This window comes from Neolamprologus brichardi, chromosome 12 (genome assembly GCF_056152115.1).
Source record: "Neolamprologus brichardi isolate AB-2024 chromosome 12, ASM5615211v1, whole genome shotgun sequence".
In the NCBI taxonomy this organism is placed as follows: domain Eukaryota; kingdom Metazoa; phylum Chordata; class Actinopteri; order Cichliformes; family Cichlidae; genus Neolamprologus; species Neolamprologus brichardi.
The window spans coordinates 27,874,104-27,893,127 of NC_142115.1; the positions used below are offsets into that span (position 1 = coordinate 27,874,104).

A 19,024-nucleotide genomic window follows, 5' to 3' on the forward strand; every position below is an offset into this window, starting at 1 on the left:
TTCAAGAACCGCCAGCATAAGAGATGTACCACGTCGGACTACGAAAACAACCCAAAATATTCAAGCATCATTCACCCACCCCTACATATTAAGAGACCCAAGCAGCAGAGGTATTCCTCGAGTGTATTTGGGTAAACAAAGACACAAACATTGAGCTAAAGACCCTGACTAACAATGCCTTTTGATTAATACGTCAAGGATGCACAGCCCACCCCCCCACACACACTTTCTGTGGTCCCATCTGAAGACAGGCCAGAGGGCAGGAGGATTGGGGCGCAGGGTCATCCCAAAGCCAGCTGGCAGGGAGGGGAGGGGTGGGGAGTGCCCCTAAAACCACACACCCTCCCCTTAATTGAATATGCAGTAGTTCACTCCATGTTTAACGCTATGCTTTTGTTTTGGCAGCAACCTCTGTGGAAAAGCATCTTTCACAAAAAAAAAAGGAAAAGAAAAAATGATAACGCACACAAAACCATCTCCCTAACTGGCCGAGCCTCGACTGAGGTCTGTAAAACTGTAAAAGTTTATGTAAACAATGAGATAAATACATATGTTTCTTTTTAGAGCCACACATGGTTCCATAATCATTCAAATGTGCTTTGGTTTAAAAAATAGTTTGTGGATTTGGGTATGAGCTTTTTTTTTTTTTCCCTCCTTTTCTTCTTAGTTCTTTGTACAACGTTGCAACTATTTCTGAACATAGTGTGTTACTAACTAAAACGTAGACTTGTTTTGAGCTGCCTCACCTTTGTCAAGGCTTTTTGTGTTAGTTGAAAAAAAGTAGCCCCCTGTTTGTCTTAAATATGAAACTAGTGTTTTGCTTTTCCCGTGATCAAAATACAGAGAAATTGATACAATGCTATATTTTACAAATGTAGCTGAGAGTCTGCATTCACAGATGCAGAACAATCCCTGAAGTATTTGAATAGTAGTAGTAATAGTAGTAATAATAGTAGTAATAGTAGCATGGTCACAGTTTGGAGTTCGTAGTATGTTTTTTTTCCTTTTTTTTTTTCTTCGTTACGTCGAACAAGCAAGCATTCAAATGCAGCTGCAAAAACCTTTGCAGAGATGGCTAGAGATCGTGTAGTACAAAACACCTTTTGCATTACAGACATTACACTGTACTGCAGTAAGGGCTGCGAGTACAACAACGTTTGAAGGCAATGCATTGTGGACTCCCTCTTCGGCTAGAAGAGGTCACAAGCAACAATGAATCAGGCGATAAATAACACGTTTGTGGATCTAGGAATGGGTGGGTGGGGATTGAGGAGTGTGAAAAATTCAGATGTACCATGCAATCACTAAACAGCAACTGCCTAACAACAAGACACCAACATCCAACATAAGTAACAACTCTGGGAGCCCAGGACGCAGGTACCTTAAAACGGTAGTGATGTTTGTGTAACTGTAGCTGCATCCCTATAATAATCAAACATTTCACAGACCATAACATGAGGACGAAAAGGAATTACAAAAAAAATAATCATGAGGACAGGTAAACCAACATAACAGAGGAATGCCTATAAAAAAACCAAACTTGTAGTGAGGGTTCATACTCTACAGTGTTACTGTTAAGAGGCGATACACTGGACAGGTTTGAGTGAAACAGAAGAGACAACGGGGGGCCATTCTCAACTTGTCATTGTTTACAATGAGGTAAAGCTTGAAATAGTTTAAAAATAAGTTAAAACTAATTCTGTGATATAATGGAATACAATCAGGAACAAAAGGATGCCGCAAGAGACCGGCGAGTTGTCCAGCTGTCCAGTGCATCTCTGCTTCTCCCTTCTTATTACAAGTTTTCACATGTCTGGCTCACAAAAAAACAAAAACAAAACCAAAACAATTAAGTTGAACTTCACATTAAAATTCTGATTATATTTTCTATCTTTTTTTTTCCTTTTTCTTTTTTGGTCTGAACAGAACACATAAAATGTCATCAAGTCCTGTTTTTAAAGTCAGGGAATATAAAGTGATAAGGACTCTGGATATAAATGAAAAGGAAACAGGAAACATGTTTAGGGAACATGTTTTTGTTTGTTTTTTTAAAATAAACTTTACCAATTTTTTTTGGGTGGTAAAGTTTACATCATACCAGCCCACCAATCAGCACAAGCTTTCCTTGCAATTCACAAGAACCTTTGTCAGTCATTGGCCAAAAACTCCATCAAAAGAGTGGATTTCTTTCTCTGGACTTTGAATATAATTCATAATTTGTTTTATACAGCAAAAAGAAATCAAAAGTGAAATAATTTAGTATGCTATATATCTTAAGTACATCTTTTTAAAAACTTTGGTTATGAACTTGTCTAGCAAAGTTTGTTAGTTAGCTCTGTTCTCCTCAACATTCATAAGATCTTTGGAAATCTATATCTCTAAACTAACCAACTAAGCACTATTTGCTCCAGGCTGGAAGCTACAGTACACTTTGAAGTGGAGCCACAATGAACAGGGCACCCAAAAGCTATATCTGACAAGTACAAACAACAGCTAAAAACAATATTAATGTGTAAAATCTATAAGCATTAAAAACCTGTGTTGAGAGATGGGCAGGTTAAAGCATTAGATAAAAACTTACCATAATCTACACACTTTTTACAATTAATTACATAGGAACTTTCAACTAATCAACATAGAGTTTGTAAGAGTAATCAGAGGTAGAGAGGTCACAAGCCTACATAAATAGACTTTTCTTTTTTCTGAGGGGAGGAAAGCTATACAGACAGAAAAATAAACGTACCCACTGAACATAACGCTCAGTCTAAAAACACCCTCTTCACCTTATCCCCACGAAACCACCCGCCCCGCCCTGCCCTGCCCCAACCCAACCCAGATCCCTCCCCTCCACAAGAAAAATCCCAAGACCTTCCAGTTTAAACATTCACTGAAACATGACAAGTTGTTTAAGCAAAAAACAAGTACCTCAAGGGTTCATCTGTCCAACCAGGTTTCATTCCTGGGAGCACTAGCAGGCAAATCTGAAAACAATGAAAATCTTCTCTATATTAATGCAAACAGCTGTAGAGAAGAGTGTTTGTCATCTGTGAAACAAAAACTTAAATCAGTGTCCTCCAACGTGAACCTTCTTTCAAGAACTTCCAGTTAAAGCATGGAGATGGTCCCAAACCCAGTTACCCCTCCTCTTAAGCCCCTTTCAGACATGTTTTCTGAGTGCCTCAATGAGCACACCAAGTTACTTCTCTGTAAAAGTAGTGACAGAATTCGCATTAGATACCGTTTATGTGTAGCTTTTAACACAGCAGAAGTCTGAATGCATGCAGACATGAGATTGTGACTGAACACCTGCGTAGATGTGTGTTGCTTAGCCCATAAGAGAAACAAAAACATGCACATAACTGCATTTTATCCCACCAGATCTGCTTCTTTGTGGTAGTAAGATGAAAACAATTACTCTCTAATACAGTTTGCTGTTCCCAATTCTGAGGAGAGATCTTTCTGGGGGAAAGCGGTGGCGTACAGTCCATGCAGCAGCACTATTTAGCAGGCACACTTAGTGTCAGTGGCAAAGAGAACTACAAAAACAAAATTAGCAAAGAAAAAAAAAATTACTTTTCTGTGTTTGTTTTTGTTTCTAAGATTTTACATTGTGTTCCTGAGTGCACTGCTTTCCTTTACAGTAGTACAGTTTTGCTCCTTGCCAAAAGTTCAAGCTCTTTATTTCTAATGGCCCACCACCTCAACTCTTTTCAAGCTTTATTTTTTACAATTATATTCAGATTTAAATGAAATCCTCTGTAAAAACTGTGTATAGTTAGATTTATTTTACACAATCATTTGGAAATAACTGTGCAAAATAAATACATTTTACAATACTGACCAAAATAATCATGATTGGGATTTTTGCCAAATCTGGAAATTCTCTTCATCACCGTCACATCTATGACGGTATAACTGTGAGAAATATGGATGTAGAAGTCATCATGTCTGTATGCCAGAAGGCCATCACTTTAACAGATTGGGTAGCGAGCAATGTTACATATCCCATGTCTGAAAAGGGCTTTATATACAGATACCCATCACCAACCAACACAACGAAGCATATAAAGCTGTCAGGGTTAAAATAATCTTTTTGCTGAATTATTGCCAGTATTGTTTGCACGTGTGTTTTTTTTTGGTCAAAGTAGCACTGGAGTACACAGGGGACTCTTGAGTCATCTGAAAACTTCAGAGACTCAAAGGTAGAAGAGAGAAAAGCTGCTGAAGGGTATGAAGTGAGAGGCTTGACATTATATCAGTACCCACATTCACATTTAACAGACCAGACGTTATGCAACTCCACCATTGCTTTGTGACTTTGGAGAGAGACAGCAGTTAACTGTCCCTTTAGAGCTCCTGAGAGGTGAGCAACTTAATCCTTGCATCAACAAGATCCCACCATCACCAAGAGCACACTGTGGCTAACTGCTACATCATTCACTTAGCCAGGGCATCATAAACTGGATTAATATGTAGAACTATGTGTATGTGTGCATTTCTTTGCTTTTGCGATGGAGAAAAGGTTTGTATTTTCTATTCCCAGAGTTCTTTGGCTTGATGCATTTCTAAGAGGGTGAGGTGTGCATTCTCAGGTGACTGATGAGGTTGCGCTGCTGGGTAAACTTCCCCCCACATAGCTGGCATTCATACGGCTTCTCTCCAGAGTGGACACGCATGTGCTCTGTCAGACGGTACTGGCGTGTAAAGCGCATGCCACACTCTTCACATGCAAATGGCTTCAGGCCGAGGTGGCTACGCATGTGGCGTGTCATGGTTCCCCTCTGGGTGAACATTTTGCCACAGATGTTGCAGGGGAAAGGCCTGGTCAGCCAGTGGCTCTTTTCATGTTGTCTCAGGGTTGCTGGGTCTTTGTAGCTCTTACTGCACACTGTACACTTGAACGGGCGCGTTTCAGAACCAAAGGTAGAAGGACCTACAGTGGCAGAAAGGTCCTCGGCCTCCTCCTCATCTTCCTCTTTCACAAAGGTTCCTCCCTCCTCTTTGATGTAGAGCTCATCCTCAGTATGCGTCTCCACATGAGCATTGAGCTGTTCAGAACTGGGGAAACCCTTACCACAGGGAATACACACATAGAGGTTGTCTCCAAATGCTGGCTCAAAACCTTCCTGCCTGTACACATAGTTGGCGCTGTGGTGCCCCCCTGCTGTTCCCCCTCCACCTCCTGCAGTCTCTCCATCACTCTGACCACTTTCCTCACTGTGATCCTGGCCATTCTCTCCTCCTTCTTCTTCGTCCTTACACTGGAAGGACTGGTCAGATGTGAAGCTGTTCCCACTGCCACCTCCAATCCCAGATGAGCGGCTATCTTTAGGACCAACAATTACCCCATTAACCAGGGGCCTGCTGTGATCTTCAGACTTCAACCCTGAAGCCTCTTTCTTAGGCCATTCATTCTTCCGAGCTCCCTGTCGGGACTTTTTCTGTGGTGGAGGACCCTCTGGCTGGTTTTGGATTTCCTCTGAGGTTTTAGAGGAGGAGTTGAGGTCCATGGTCTCTGAGATGCAGGTGTCTGCACCCGGCAAGGTGGTAGATGAATCATCCAGTGAGGCACTGTTGGTTGTCGATACTGAGGCAGATTGAGGGGATCCTTGGGAGTTGCTGTGTGGGCTGAGGGCATCTGTGGCTGTGCCCGCAGAGGGTGGACTCTTCTTGGAGAGGTCTAGACCAAGGTCCGGTTCCCCCGCACTTCCTCCGCTGCTGAGGTTACCATTACTGCTTCCATTCCCCCCATTCCCGTTCTTCCCAGAAGTGCCAACAAACATCTCGTCATCTGAGAGCTTGTCCCGAAGGCCTTCATCTGGCTGTGGCTGGTCGGCATCGGAAGGGGTTGGAGGATAGTGGTTATTGTGGCCAGTAGGGGTAGAAGAGGAAAGCCGCTGGTTGTTTAGACGTAAGCGGCTAAGGGGACCTGGAGTGGAGGGTTTACCTGGCAGGGGTTTCCCACCATTGCGCTTAAGCTTCTTTCTGCACAGAGCAGCAAGGTCGTGGAGCTGGAGGTAGCTGGCTGCAGTTAAGAGGGCACTGAAGTTCTGCTCATTGCTCTGGTCTGATGAGGACAGTAGCTTCCCAGTGTAGATGAAGTCAAGAACTTGTCTGAATACCGAGGGGTTAACCATCTCTGTGTCGAGGTTGATGAGGTTGTCATGGAGGACCAAAGATTTAAAGTAGATGCTGCTTGCCGCCAGGATGTTCTTGTGGGCACGGAAGAGTGCATTCTCCACCACAATGATAACATCACACAGGAAGCCCTTGGCTCTCTGTTGGTTGAGTTGCAGCAGCAGTTGTTTGGCATGATTTGGCAGTTCCATTTCCTCCGTCCTTCTTTCCCCTCTCTCTCGTCTCTCTCTTCCTACACGTGCACCACCTCAAGCTGAAAGAAACAAAACAAGGAGGTGATCAGTATTACATTAAAAAAATTGTTTTATTACACTGAAACCACATAAAAATAATGGGTTATTGAGAAAAGAAATAAAGAGTGGTGTTTCTTAACAGATAACGCAAAAATCAATAGTTACTGGCGTTGGTAGTGGATGAGGGGCAAAAAAAGGCTGAATAAGCAATGTGCTGTAAAGGCTTAGCTAACGCTTCTCTAATGGCAAAATTGAGCTCACTGGGAAATTAGCAAACTGTTAGCAGTGCATGCCATATAATCACACAGCTGCTTAGAAACTGGAACCTTCTCTGTGTCCGACTTTTCTTTTTAAACAAACTGTAACCCTACATGGATCAAGTTCTGACTGTACACATTACCACTTATCTGGCACAAAGGCCGTAGGGGTGGAGGACAAGAATGGGTAAAGTAACTTCTTTCCTAAGTTGCCTCATTCCACTATCTCACCAGAGTAACTAGTTTCGATGGGATGCCCTCTCTGGAAACTCAGCTAACTCTAGTCTCCATTAGGTCATGGTAATGTCAGCCCTGCCCTATTGTCTGGGGGTTGGAGATCTGTGGCAGGGCAGAGCAGGGCTGGGGGGGGGGGGATTAGGTGACACCTGAGCAGGAAAAACTACACAGGAGCTTGGGCAGGAGAGGTGGGGGAGGGTGTGGCCCCAAGGCAAGGACAGCACCACTCGATCCTCCAGAGGGGCCCTTATTTATGGAAATAGGACGAGTGAATCCAATTCACTGCTAAACAACATACTGATGACCTAATGGTACACACCACAGTACTTCTATTTCTAGTTTTCTCTACAAACACACATTTTGTGTTAATGCAATAGATGCAAAACGTCTGAGGGCAATATCAGTGGTATGATTTGGTTGAGGCAGCAGTCTGTCCATGTTTAACGTTCCCTCAAAGCCACAGGCAAGCTTAGACAACACAAATTTTCAATAACCACAGCAGGGTATGCCATACTACAAGAGATTACAATCTAAGACAAAGACATGTTTAATTCAAGTCGAACACATGTAGAAATTGCCATTTTAAGTGCCAAGCAAGACCTTTGAAATCACATTTAAAAAACACCCAGCACCAAGGGTTGAAATGGATCTGCATATTGTTTAGTGATTGCAGTGTGCACATCTCAAACAGTGGACGAATCAACATTTGAATTAAATTTTTTTTTTTTTTTTTTACTATAAATAAACAATAACATGGTTTAATTTGTGAAAAATCCTGACTCTAACTATGGGCAAAAATACCAGCTGATATCAATATTGTGCACAGATCACCAGATTAAAAAAAACATTCTAGAGTTAAGACACCAGTAAAAGAGGAGACAATATTAATATTGATTCAATAATATGAATTGACCAAAACTAACCAAAATAATGACATACCTAGTAACTATCGACCGAGGTAGTTACATTTGCTCTATAGTTTAACTTGAACTTATTCTAGGTTAATATTTATTAAGCATGATACCCTTAGATACCTTTTAGTAAAATTAAGGCACACATTATCAAAAAAAAAAAAATCTGAATTTCTCTCCTTGTGTGTACCATCTCCTTAACTTAACTTCAACAATCATACAGCTTCTGTATAATGCTGTAGGTATGAGATATGCACTAGCAGGAAAAACAGCAACGAACAGCTGAAAGCAACAAACTAAATATCAGGTACTCATAACGACACAGATTACTACTGGGATTTGACCTGGTCTTAGATCAAAGCAAAGCTTTTAAAGAATATTTCAGTTTGTAATAGATGTGAATTATCCTCAATTGTCCTCAAAACGCCATCAGGGCAAAAGCACAAGTTAAAATTCAAGTAACTGTATCTGTTTAAAATAGTTTTAACTGCACAGTAAGTAAGCACAACTAAGAAGTCCATCACAGCGTTAAACAAAGACACACATATCCTGGCGAAGGCCCTCCAGTATCCCTTCAAATACTACAGAGAAAAACAAAGTACCACTAAAGAAGATGGCACACTAGACGTAAGAGACTTGTTAAGGATGGTAATGACCACCCATTATTATAGTCAAAATTAAACACCATCAAAGAACAAGAAGGTTAAAATTTTAACCTGGTAAAGAGTGCTGAGTGTATCCGGTATGTAGCCAAGCTGACTCTGTCACAGACTAGCTGATACAATCAGCTGAAGTGATCATTACCCCCAGGTCCAGGCCTGGGCTTGCCTCCTCTGCTTTGACACTTCTACTCACGATCTTCTTCCCCTCCCCCGTTTCTCCTCTGTACCTCTCCTTTCTCTTTATCTTCCAGCCCTCACCAGCCTTTCACCGGGCATGCAGACACATCCCAGGAACAGCTCACTGTCCTGTCCCCAATGTAAATCATAATGAGCTATTCTGAAAAGCATAACCCAGATGTGTTAATCGTAGAACAAGCTAGGGGAGTTTACGGCACTCAGCCCTGCAGGCGGTAATGGAGAAGAGGGCTACTAGAGAAAGAAGGGCCTCTACTGTGATGCCAGCCAGGAAGCCATATATCAAGTCTCTCTCTTAACATACATACACACACACACACACACACACACACACACGCACACCTCTGCAGGCTTTATGGGGGGATTCAAGAGGCTTTTCCAGCGGACCAACATAAAAGGGGGCTGGGCTCACAGTAGAGAAGCCAGTTCAGGAGAGAAAAAAAAAGAAAAGAAAAAAAAGCCCTCCCCCATCACCCTCCACCTCTCATCCCTCGTTCTCTCCCTTTCCTCCCCTCCATCAGCCACCCAGCTACCCTCTCCCCCTGGCCCCTCCATTGCTGTGCTGTGCCGGCTGGATTCCAGGGAGCCGCTAATGGATTATGGCTGATCTATATGCAGCTAGGGTAGGACACGTGTAGGCCCGGCTCACCTTCCAACGATGCTGCCCAGGAAAAGAGGCATGATACCACAGGGGACAGAGAGGCCTGCGCCATGAATGTAGCTCCAAGTGTGACTGCATGGCACCCTTTCCACCTAGAAACATTTCAATACTACAAACCAGACTGTTGTTCCTGTTTAACTCCGCAGTTAAAGTCAGGGATGATGTATCAACTGACAAAAACAGCAAAAAAAATAATATTTCCAGCATGTCAAAAGACTAGTTTCTATGGATAACATTAGTAAGTTAGAAAGCAGTAAAGTCTGCAGGGTTCGATCACCATAGTTTTAAGCCCTACGCAAAAAGGCTGGTAGCTCATTGGAGAGAAAGCATGATAGCTGGTTTAGAAGGGCTGTAAGAAAGACTTCTCTCTCTGGCTGAACATCTTACAACATACCAACTAAATTCAGCCCAGGGAGGTTGTTGTCTTTGAGCACACACAGTGGATCAGCTTACCATTCCCTGCAGTGTAACCTCGTCAAAAACTATGACACAATGATAGGGGCAAACTCATCTTTAAAAAAAAAAAAAGAAGAAGAAGAAACAAAGCGCCGTGCTACTTATCCTCAACCTTGACTTGTGTCAGGAGCCTGACGATCAGGAGATGAGAAGTTTACACACAACTCACAAACACGGCAAGGCTCATGCACGCGTGTGCAGATTTTGGAGTGTAAAGTAGAACGAGTCGAAGAGCCCTGGGCACTGAATTAATGTCAACCTTTGAATTAAAACTGGTTACACCTGAAATTTGGATGATCAGGTTTGACTTTATTTACCACCCCTGCTGCTGCTTACAATTTTCCAGCGCATGTATAGATCCAACGGCAAGTCGGTGTTCATGTAGCAAAGGTGACAGAGAGCTTTGGGCTATGGCACTAATCTCCTGAACACAGAGTAAAAAAGCCAAGAGAAGGCAGAGGTGAGCCAAAGTCCTGTGGTGCAATAACAAAACACACCCTACTGCTGTGAAAGGTCATCTGCTAACAACCAATAGAAATCAGGATTGACCAGGATTTTACATGCAACTTTTGTCTAATTGGGGCTTCTTTCACAGAGATTCGTTTAAGCGAGAGATAGTACTGGGTTTGTAGAACTGCCATCACACAACATCAGAACCTGCATAAAAGGATCAGTGGTAGAGACAGATAGGTAGGAACGATTGAAGTAGACACAGAATGAGAGGCAATCAAGGACAGGAGCAAAAGGCCTCACTGTGTGTGTGTGTGTGCGCGCGCACACACACACACACACAGAGTATGCTGGTGGGCAGAGAGAGTGGGGGAGGGGTTGGGGGGGATGGTACAAAGCCAGTTTGAAATACAAACACCAAGCAACCACCTCTGAGCCATTTCAACATGGCTGACACTGCTGCATGGGTAAGGCTGGTCCATGCAGGACTCATGGGTACGGCAAGGACCAGCTGTGGAAGGACAGCTCACAATAAAATGAGATTAAAGTAAACAGTTAGTTTAAAAAAAAAAAGAAAAAAAAAACTAACCACTATGTATGCTCTTAACAGACATTACATGTGAGCTACATACGAAACACATTAAAGATTTATCCGGTTGCTCTAAACCATTTCTGACAATGAATTAAATTATTTTCTTTGCAGAGCTTTGCAGCAGGGCAGCTCACAGTATTTTATTACAGGTGATATGTAATGCTAGTTAGTTATGCAAATGAACATAATCATTTCCATTTTAGTCTCATTTGATTGGTTACAAAGACGCACGTTGTTTTGTTTTTCCATCCTGCTACACGGCCTTTACACTGCATTACTCTATCACGCACACACATTTAAAACCTCATTTAGAACATCTGTTAGGCATATACATGATCCAAAAAAATCAGGTCTCTCCTGTTTCCATAAAGTTTCAGAAATCACATTACAGCAAAGGCTCCACAAAACTCAACTTGGTTAGATTCAGAAAAAGCTTCAGATTTACACAATAAACAACGGAAAAAAACATAACCTTCAATCTAAAACCTTTTTACAGTTTAAGTTTTAAAAAAAAAATCATTCACTTGTAGCAAGATCAAGTCTTTTAGGCAAGTTGGCAATGCAGGCATAAGACAGAATATAGAAGGTAAAGATGACATATGAAATTACTAGCTTCTGTCATTTCTTGAAATAGCCTGCCTATACTTGTAGGCTCAGTGGTAGATTTTTAAGTGCATCTAGTGCTGGATCCATTCTGGATGTAATCTTTTCAGAAAAGCTGCAGAGGACATATCCTGCTATTAGAAAAAGCTCAATAGGTCAAATCGGTTCTGTCCTGTTTTTGGAACATTCAGTTTTTCAAAACTGCTGGACTGCTGGGTGAACAGGTGCATGATTATAGTAAGTATATGAACTACAGTACCCTGACAGTTTGGGTGAACACTTCCAGTGAGAGGTTCAGCAGTTCAGCAAGACAAACAAGTCCTGCCCACAGTGCAGTGGAATGACAAGAACCTCATTCTGTTTATCACCGATCAGAAAGCTGTGGCCACATGTGTACATCCTAAAACCTTACACAGCTATGCTGGCATTTAGACCATAGATTGTCGTGTAACACCAGGGAAAAGGAGGAGGAGAAGTTTGCTGGTTTTTTAAAAAAAATTAGATTAAATCGTTTTTTCCTCACCACATACCTTTAAAACGGGAAATGAATCAATTTATTCTGTGGTATGAATTATATCTGGAGGTAATGTTAGCTAATAAAACAACAGCAACCAGTGCCAGATGAATTTTTATTTTATAAACTGTCATCAACTCATTTAATGCTCAAGGCAATATTTTTCCAAAATGGTACAACGTAGTGATCAAAACAACATGCTTAAATAGACAGGATGATTTAGTAACTCTAGTTTTTCAGCTGTTTTGTAAACGTGGGGTGTAGATGCAAGTGCAAGACTAAAAATACAGCGCTAGAAGAAAAATGTCATGTTGAGTAGTTATACTATCATCTTAGTCAAAATCAGTCCCTTACAGTTACAAAGAAATAAACCACTTATATGCAGACTTTAAATCTGTCTTTTTAATCTGTGTTTTTGCATTTTAACTTGTACTAACAGGAGAAACATCAAGTTGAATAACAAACGAATGTCTCTATAAATATAAGAGAAATGTCTTATAAAAAAAAATCTCAAACTAGCTGATGTATCTATTGGTTATGTCTAAATTTCTTTACATGCAGTATTAACTCATTTCTTTAACAGGAGGTAACACTTATTGTCTGCTAATCAGGTCTGTGAGTCGATCCCCAGTTTTGTGAGTGTGTGTGTCTGTATGCATTGGATCGAGTGCCATATGAATCTGTGTGAATGAGAGGCTATAGCTTATAATGGGAACGCTGCTGTGAGTGGTCAGAAACACCAGAAAAGTACTAGTTCATTTAGTATCTGGCAGTTGGAGGTAATGGAATTTAAGATGAGGCTATATGTAACAGTTTTCATTGCTGAAAAAGGACTTTGTTAAACTCTCATTTGAAACATGAAACCTGAATCTGCTTTATGCACTGAAAGAGTTCCAACTACCATTTCCTTCTGCTACCATGGATTTAATATGAATAACTTTGCATCTCTGCTGTGTCGTGAGTACCGTGTTCATCCAGAATGTCCTCGGGAAAAAACGAAATAAACACTGAGACCTTCACCAGCAATCCTGTTTAGTAACTGGTGCCTACATGCATCACAGTGCGTGCCCTCACTAAAAGCGCAGTAATCAGCCACTTCACTGACAACTGAACATATGATTGGTATGATAAAGTGACCTCTGTCTTGCGAGACTTCCTCAACAACCCCCAACCCACATGACCTGATATCTAATGCTTTGACTGAGGACATCGTGTTGGGCGAGTAAGAGATCTTGTATGGTCCAAGGTTTTACAGACCTGCCAGCCCCCCCCTCCTCCTTCAGCCGTTAAACACTGCGCAACCTTCTGGCTATCAGCACTACATTCCACATTCTTCTTCTTAAAGAACAACAACAACCCTGCCCCGAGGTGCTTTATCCACTGAACAAACCAAACAGCCTCTGAACAGGCAACCACCAAATAGAACAGACAGCTACATATAGATACAACAGCCCAGAACAATCTATAAGTCCCCATCCAACATGTCAGCACATATAGCCTAAGTAGCCTTCTTACTGTATTGCACTGCCCACACATGCTGCTGTAAGCCTGCATCCAAGACATTATGTGTGTGCTGAGAAAGGGAAAGGACAAGACCAACTGGCCGATCATGAGGCACACACACAGACCTCAAATTACCCTCCAGGCCACACTCTGCAGTCCATAGTAATCAATGAAACTAGTCACACTGACCACTTGACTTGTTCATTTTTTAATTTGTTTGACCCTTGCTACTTGATCTCTGACCTATAATGTTCATTTGACAAAAGCATCAAAAAGTACAGCGGTTACTGTACAATATTTTACAGGATTTACTGGAGAGACCAGCTTGCCCACATGATCCATTTTCAGCGTAAAACTTGATCAACTCTATAAAAGTAAAGTGATCAATAGTCTCACTCAGTTTCTTCAAGGTTTATGAGATGGACTGGTTTAAACATAATGGATTAAGCAGTTCGCTCATCAAAGCACTGTGCTTTTACTGCGCTGATATCATCAAGTGCTTCAGGCATAACAGCCAGGAGTCCCATTTCTCCTTTAGAGGCTTTTCCAAATTGGATTATAAAGTGCAATACACATTTGCATGTGTCCCGTTCTTAACAATACAGCTTTTAGGTGTATTGTTGAAAGAAAAAAAAACAAAAAAAAAAAACACCTAAGCTACCCCTCCAGCCAAATTTTGAGGTTGGCAGACAGAGCAGCTGAGCGCTACACCTATATGTTGGGCTGGGTGCAGTCTGCCAAAATAACATCTTGTAATCTTTTTATTACAGGCTGCAGTCCCCTGCAACTCTAACCAGAAAATGAAGCCATGAAAACAGTTGAATTTGATCTTACCTTTACTCTACTATCAAAGCAAGAGCTTGAAAAAATATAACAATGCCAACTTGAAATGAATTCACACCAACGATCGCAGAAACAAACAGTTAATGTGCAGCTGAGCTCCTGGAAATGTGTGCAAAATAATTTTATCACGTGTAAAATGAAAGACATCAGTTTCCCTACCAACTGGCAAAATATGAGACAACTGACCATTTTTCTACAGCCGTTTTACAAGGGGGTAAGTACATTTCGTCAACTGTTAATTAAAGTGGAAATGCTTCCACAGAACTACACTTTGGTTAACAGCAGCCAGTCGAGAAAACGCACATTACTGGCATTCTTGTGCCTTCTTATCGCCATGCCCCTTGGTACTTTAACAGCAGTAATCATGAGGAGCAGAGCCGCCTTCACACCCGAGTACATGCATTGTTTTATTGGCTTACTTTGAGTTAATGATGAAGTAATTAACGTCCTGGTGTGATTTTTTTTCCGCCTTTTTTAAAAAAAAAGAGGATGCTTATTTACTGACAGAAATCAACGACAGTGCAACAGTGTTTCTATAAAACAGTGCAGTTATAGGTCAGAGTGTAACGTGACACCAACGCTGTAGCCGATTACAAAGATGGTAGCTCTATAGCACCAGCGCACCTATAGTGCTTCTAAAACGTACACCCCACTGCATCGCTAGAATCGACGTTTAAAAAGCAACGTTTCAAACTAGGCTCTGCATGCATCCAACATTTTAATGGGTATATTTGCAAGACAATCCAGTTAAATGATTTTAATGAGCCTCACATAAGACCAAAGTGGCTTAACCTACATATAAACAATAAACAAGTGGTATCGATACCATCTACGAACATCTCAAAGACTATCAGCTGATTGCGCAAAAAAAACATGCGTAAAATCCACAGAATCTTCCCCGATCCATTTACCACACAAAGTGCCATTCAATACCAGCTGAAGAGATCTGCTTTGCTTACGCGAAAGCGATTGATTTTAAAGAAAGATTAAACTCATCAGCTTGCAATTTTGTAAACAATTCACTGAACACGTTGGACTGCAAAACTGAGAAAATGAGGTGAAGAGTAGAAACGTTTTAGCGTTCACATACAACGTAGCGACGTGCCGTCCGTGGACCCTTTCTGTCCCCCTGATGTGCTTTGCCAACCTGGTAATTCTTTGGTACACATTCGTCCTGTGGGACATCTCTCGTAAGCTCACGACGCCTAAATAAAAATATAAAAGGAGCACACCGTTCGCAAACGGCGCATTGTTACAGGTTTGGGCAGAGACCGCGATATGTTCGAACAAATAATGTGGGAATCCTCGGCTTGCCAAGCAGGCTGGTAGAGCCCCTTTTTTGTTGGCACGCCGTGGAAAAAAACACCAGCGTAACAGCGAAAACCTCTGCGATTCTTGCAGTGGGTGGTAGGAAACGATCCGATCAAAAAACGACAGAAATACGGCTCCGACACACATTTACACGCCGCGGCAAAAGGAAAGAATTCATTTTAAATACCTTCTTACATCGGTATGGTCGTTCTCAAGCGGTCTTTACCATCCTCTTGCTCATCTCACAGCCTTCGGGACGCCATGTTGCAAGCTTATGACGTTAGCTTCCTCACCCCTGACCCACATTTGAATAGAAACCAGCCCCAAAGTGCAGCAGTGAAAACATCCTAATGTGGGAGGGTTTTCACTTTTTTACAGCAGGAATCTTACTAACTTTACCTGCAAGATGGCACAGAAGGAAACAAAGAGTGCTATTTTCTTTCATTGTGTTCAAACACCTTAAGGCCTTCTCCTCCGAGCAAAACGACCCAGTTATAGTCCTACCATCCTGCGGTGTGCAGGTAAATGCTCCGTAAGATACCTGACTTTAAAACTAATTTTTGTAATATGTGTAATCTATGAAGGGACTGTGACGGGGAAAGAAATAGAAGTAGGGAGTTAAGTGATGTGCAATTTTAGAATCGATTTACTGAGACTTGAGGGGTATTTTTGTATGTGGTATCAGGAATTGTACACGAAAAGCAGTCGTATGTTTTAAAGCGGACTGTGGAGTGTATCCTCTTTTATCTGCAAAGGCCTTCACTTCTAAAATATGCCAGTTCAGTGCGCAATGCACTGGTGATAATACATACCACAACCACCACAGAAAACAGCATTAGACTTGATAAATCTCTTTATCAGCTGGACTTAAGACGGCTGCATTGCCTTCAAAACCTCAAGCCTCGGTATCTTAATAATGATAAGGGGAACCCATTGACTTTCTGTCTATTTTTCATATTTTTAAATAAAGACAACGTAGCTTAAATTTGTGTAAATACCTGTTTTTGCAGTTATCTTAATTCATTTATTTATTGTTTTGTTTAATGGGACTGTGATGCCTGGTGACAGAACTGGCTTAATGTTTTTAAAAAATATATATACGAAAGCAAGTGAAAAGCAGAAAGAGAGGTTCAGAAACTGGACCAGATGTGCGGAAGTGTTGCGATACGCAGGCTCCTCCTCTTAGCAAAGAGAACCAGGCTTCTTATTGCTTCACTGATAGATTTCATTGAAACACGACTTATTCAGAATAGTTGAAGAGTATGCAGATGTTAATAATGAAAATCTTAAAAACGCATTAGCTGCAAGGGGTTGGATCCTCTCGGAATCATTCGCCGTTTCCCAAGTAAAACCTTTTATGTTTTGTGCTTACATTGTGCCGGTCACATTCCGTGGAAGTCGGCGTTATGGCGGCGTGCCAAAGGCCACTTCTGACACTGTGTGGTTGCCGCGGAAACTGCATACTCAGCGCGAGGGGTTACGTAATCAAGGTGCTCTTAGGTGCTCCACGTAAACACAGGCAAGAAAACACAGGAAGATTCCCAGCAAATGTATGTGTGTGAAAACTGTTTAAAATCTGCTAGAACTCTTCTATCCCAGCCTACGTTCACTGGAAATGTACATAAGAAATCATTTATCAGGAGGACTACAGTTTGTGTTATGCGGTGTTGGATCGTTTGTCCAGCTATGTTTGTAATTTAAGAAATGTAGAAATTACTCATTATTGTTTGAAAATTAAATTAAAACTTTGTTCATAATTTAAATAAACTTACAAGATTCTGCCACACTTTACTTTGTAATTGTTTATTCAGTTGGGCTATTAAATAAAGAAAACTAGAGTCGAAACACGTCCATTTTCATTGTGAAGTCCATGATAAAACAACATCTTCCAAGAACGTGTCGCATTTTACAGTTGATTTCCATTCATAATGGAGAAAATAATAATTTTTTAACAGTTTGCCTGCGGTGGCATGTTGACATCCATCCATTTAGAAATGATCCAACTCTAAGGAGGGACTCGGTGTACAGAAGGACTAAAATTTACTTGTTATTAACAGAGGAGCTAGAAATTATTTTTTTTTACTCTATAAACATGATGAGGACTTTCAATCAAGAGCCAACAAGAAGAAGAAAAAACATGTCTAAAACATAAAATGTCACAGTTCATACATTTATACCAGTAAGCCCTGAAAAGTGATAGATAATTAGAGGAGCATTCAAAGTAACGGCTTACATATTGACAGCAAACAACAATTCAAATAAAACTGGTTTTATGTGCATCCTTTCTGGCCTCAGGCGTGAGCCCTATCGCGAAAAGCATATTAGAATGGCACTGTATAATTTCTTAATGAGCTGACTCGTGAAACACAACCGGCCTCTCACCTTTTCCCACGGCAGGGTCTCCACACTTTGGCGAGCAGCGTTGCTCTGAGCGCAGAGCACCCTCTAATGTACAGAATGGGGGTCAGGGCAGCATTAACTCGGGGCAAAATGCGAATAGGGTCAGTGCCCTCATTTTTAAAGGTATAACAGGTCGTGCCAATGAAATTACAAATGATAATATGACAAAATATAGGAAGCCAAGTCCCCAAGAAGAACACCACAACCACCAGTATGAGATACACCGACGAACGCTTGCTGTCTCTCTCCTCGGAGGGCTGCTCCCTCTCCAGCTGAAACCGGGCAATGATGAACAATCGGATATTGAGCACTATCATTATGATAACTAGGAATATGTTCGCGACAAAAGTGCCAAAGCCTGTGACCTGTTTGGCAACACCAACAGTGACCAGGTTCTTCACAGCGACGATTAAGAAAGCGTAGGCCCAGTAGGTAACGATGACCATCACGGTCCTGTTTCGGGTCACGCGCTGGGAGTATTTAAAGGGGGACGAGATGGCGTGGTATCTGTCCGCCTGCGCGGCCAGGATAGCCATGAAAGACAGTCCTAGAAATGTGGGAACAATGTAAAAGGTTTTAGTGGGGGAGTCATAGGCATCCCTCACATCGAGAACACCAACATAATAATAAGACACTCCCGTACAAATGTCACTGAGGCAAGTGCTCAGCATGTACATGAAGCGGTTCTCGCTGCGTAAAGCTGTGTTCAGCAGGATGGAGAGAAACACAGACACGTTGAGGAAAATGATGGTTGCAGCCAGGAAAACGCTGAAAAGGAACATCAACACGTTGCCAAAGTTCGTGAGGGGCAGCACAAGAGTCAAAGGGCGGCTGGTGTTTCTCATCAGGGCGGAGAAGACGTGGGTGCAAAAATAATAATAATAATAATAATGATCAGGCTTTCATCGCATGACAAATGCTGGCAGTATTGCAGCTGTGCCCGAACAGCACAGTGGGGTTACTTCAAGCCCGATTTATGTAGCAAGCACAGTCAGTCTAACAGGAAGACGTCAACCTGAGTGACTTCAACTCCCAAGGAGAGCAAGCCCACAAGGTTC

General features: G+C 41.7%; 2 protein-coding genes across 3 annotated transcripts; both read right to left on the reverse strand.

Moving 5' to 3' along the window:
* Positions 1 to 2,846: 2,846 nt before the first annotated feature.
* On the reverse strand, positions 2,847 to 15,864 carry hic2 (hypermethylated in cancer 2). 2 transcript variants are annotated; one of them, XM_035907314.2, is made up of 2 exons: positions 15,762 to 15,864; positions 2,847 to 6,391 (listed from the first exon to the last, which is right to left on the reverse strand). In XM_035907314.2, exon 2 carries the CDS (start codon positions 6,327 to 6,329, stop codon positions 4,566 to 4,568), a length of 1,764 nt encoding a protein of 587 aa, XP_035763207.1. In that variant the 5' UTR covers positions 6,330 to 6,391; positions 15,762 to 15,864; the 3' UTR covers positions 2,847 to 4,565. The 2 variants fall into 2 exon arrangements, with proteins under 2 accessions (XP_035763207.1, XP_006790031.1); XM_006789968.3 differs by having other exon boundaries at positions 15,754 to 15,848.
* Positions 15,865 to 17,944: 2,080 nt separating this feature from the next.
* LOC102797936 (uncharacterized) lies at positions 17,945 to 18,811 on the reverse strand. The gene has a single exon (XM_006790091.2). The coding sequence runs from the start codon at positions 18,809 to 18,811 to the stop codon at positions 17,945 to 17,947; it is 867 nt and encodes a 288-aa protein (XP_006790154.1).
* Between the last annotated feature and the right edge of the window lie 213 nt (positions 18,812 to 19,024).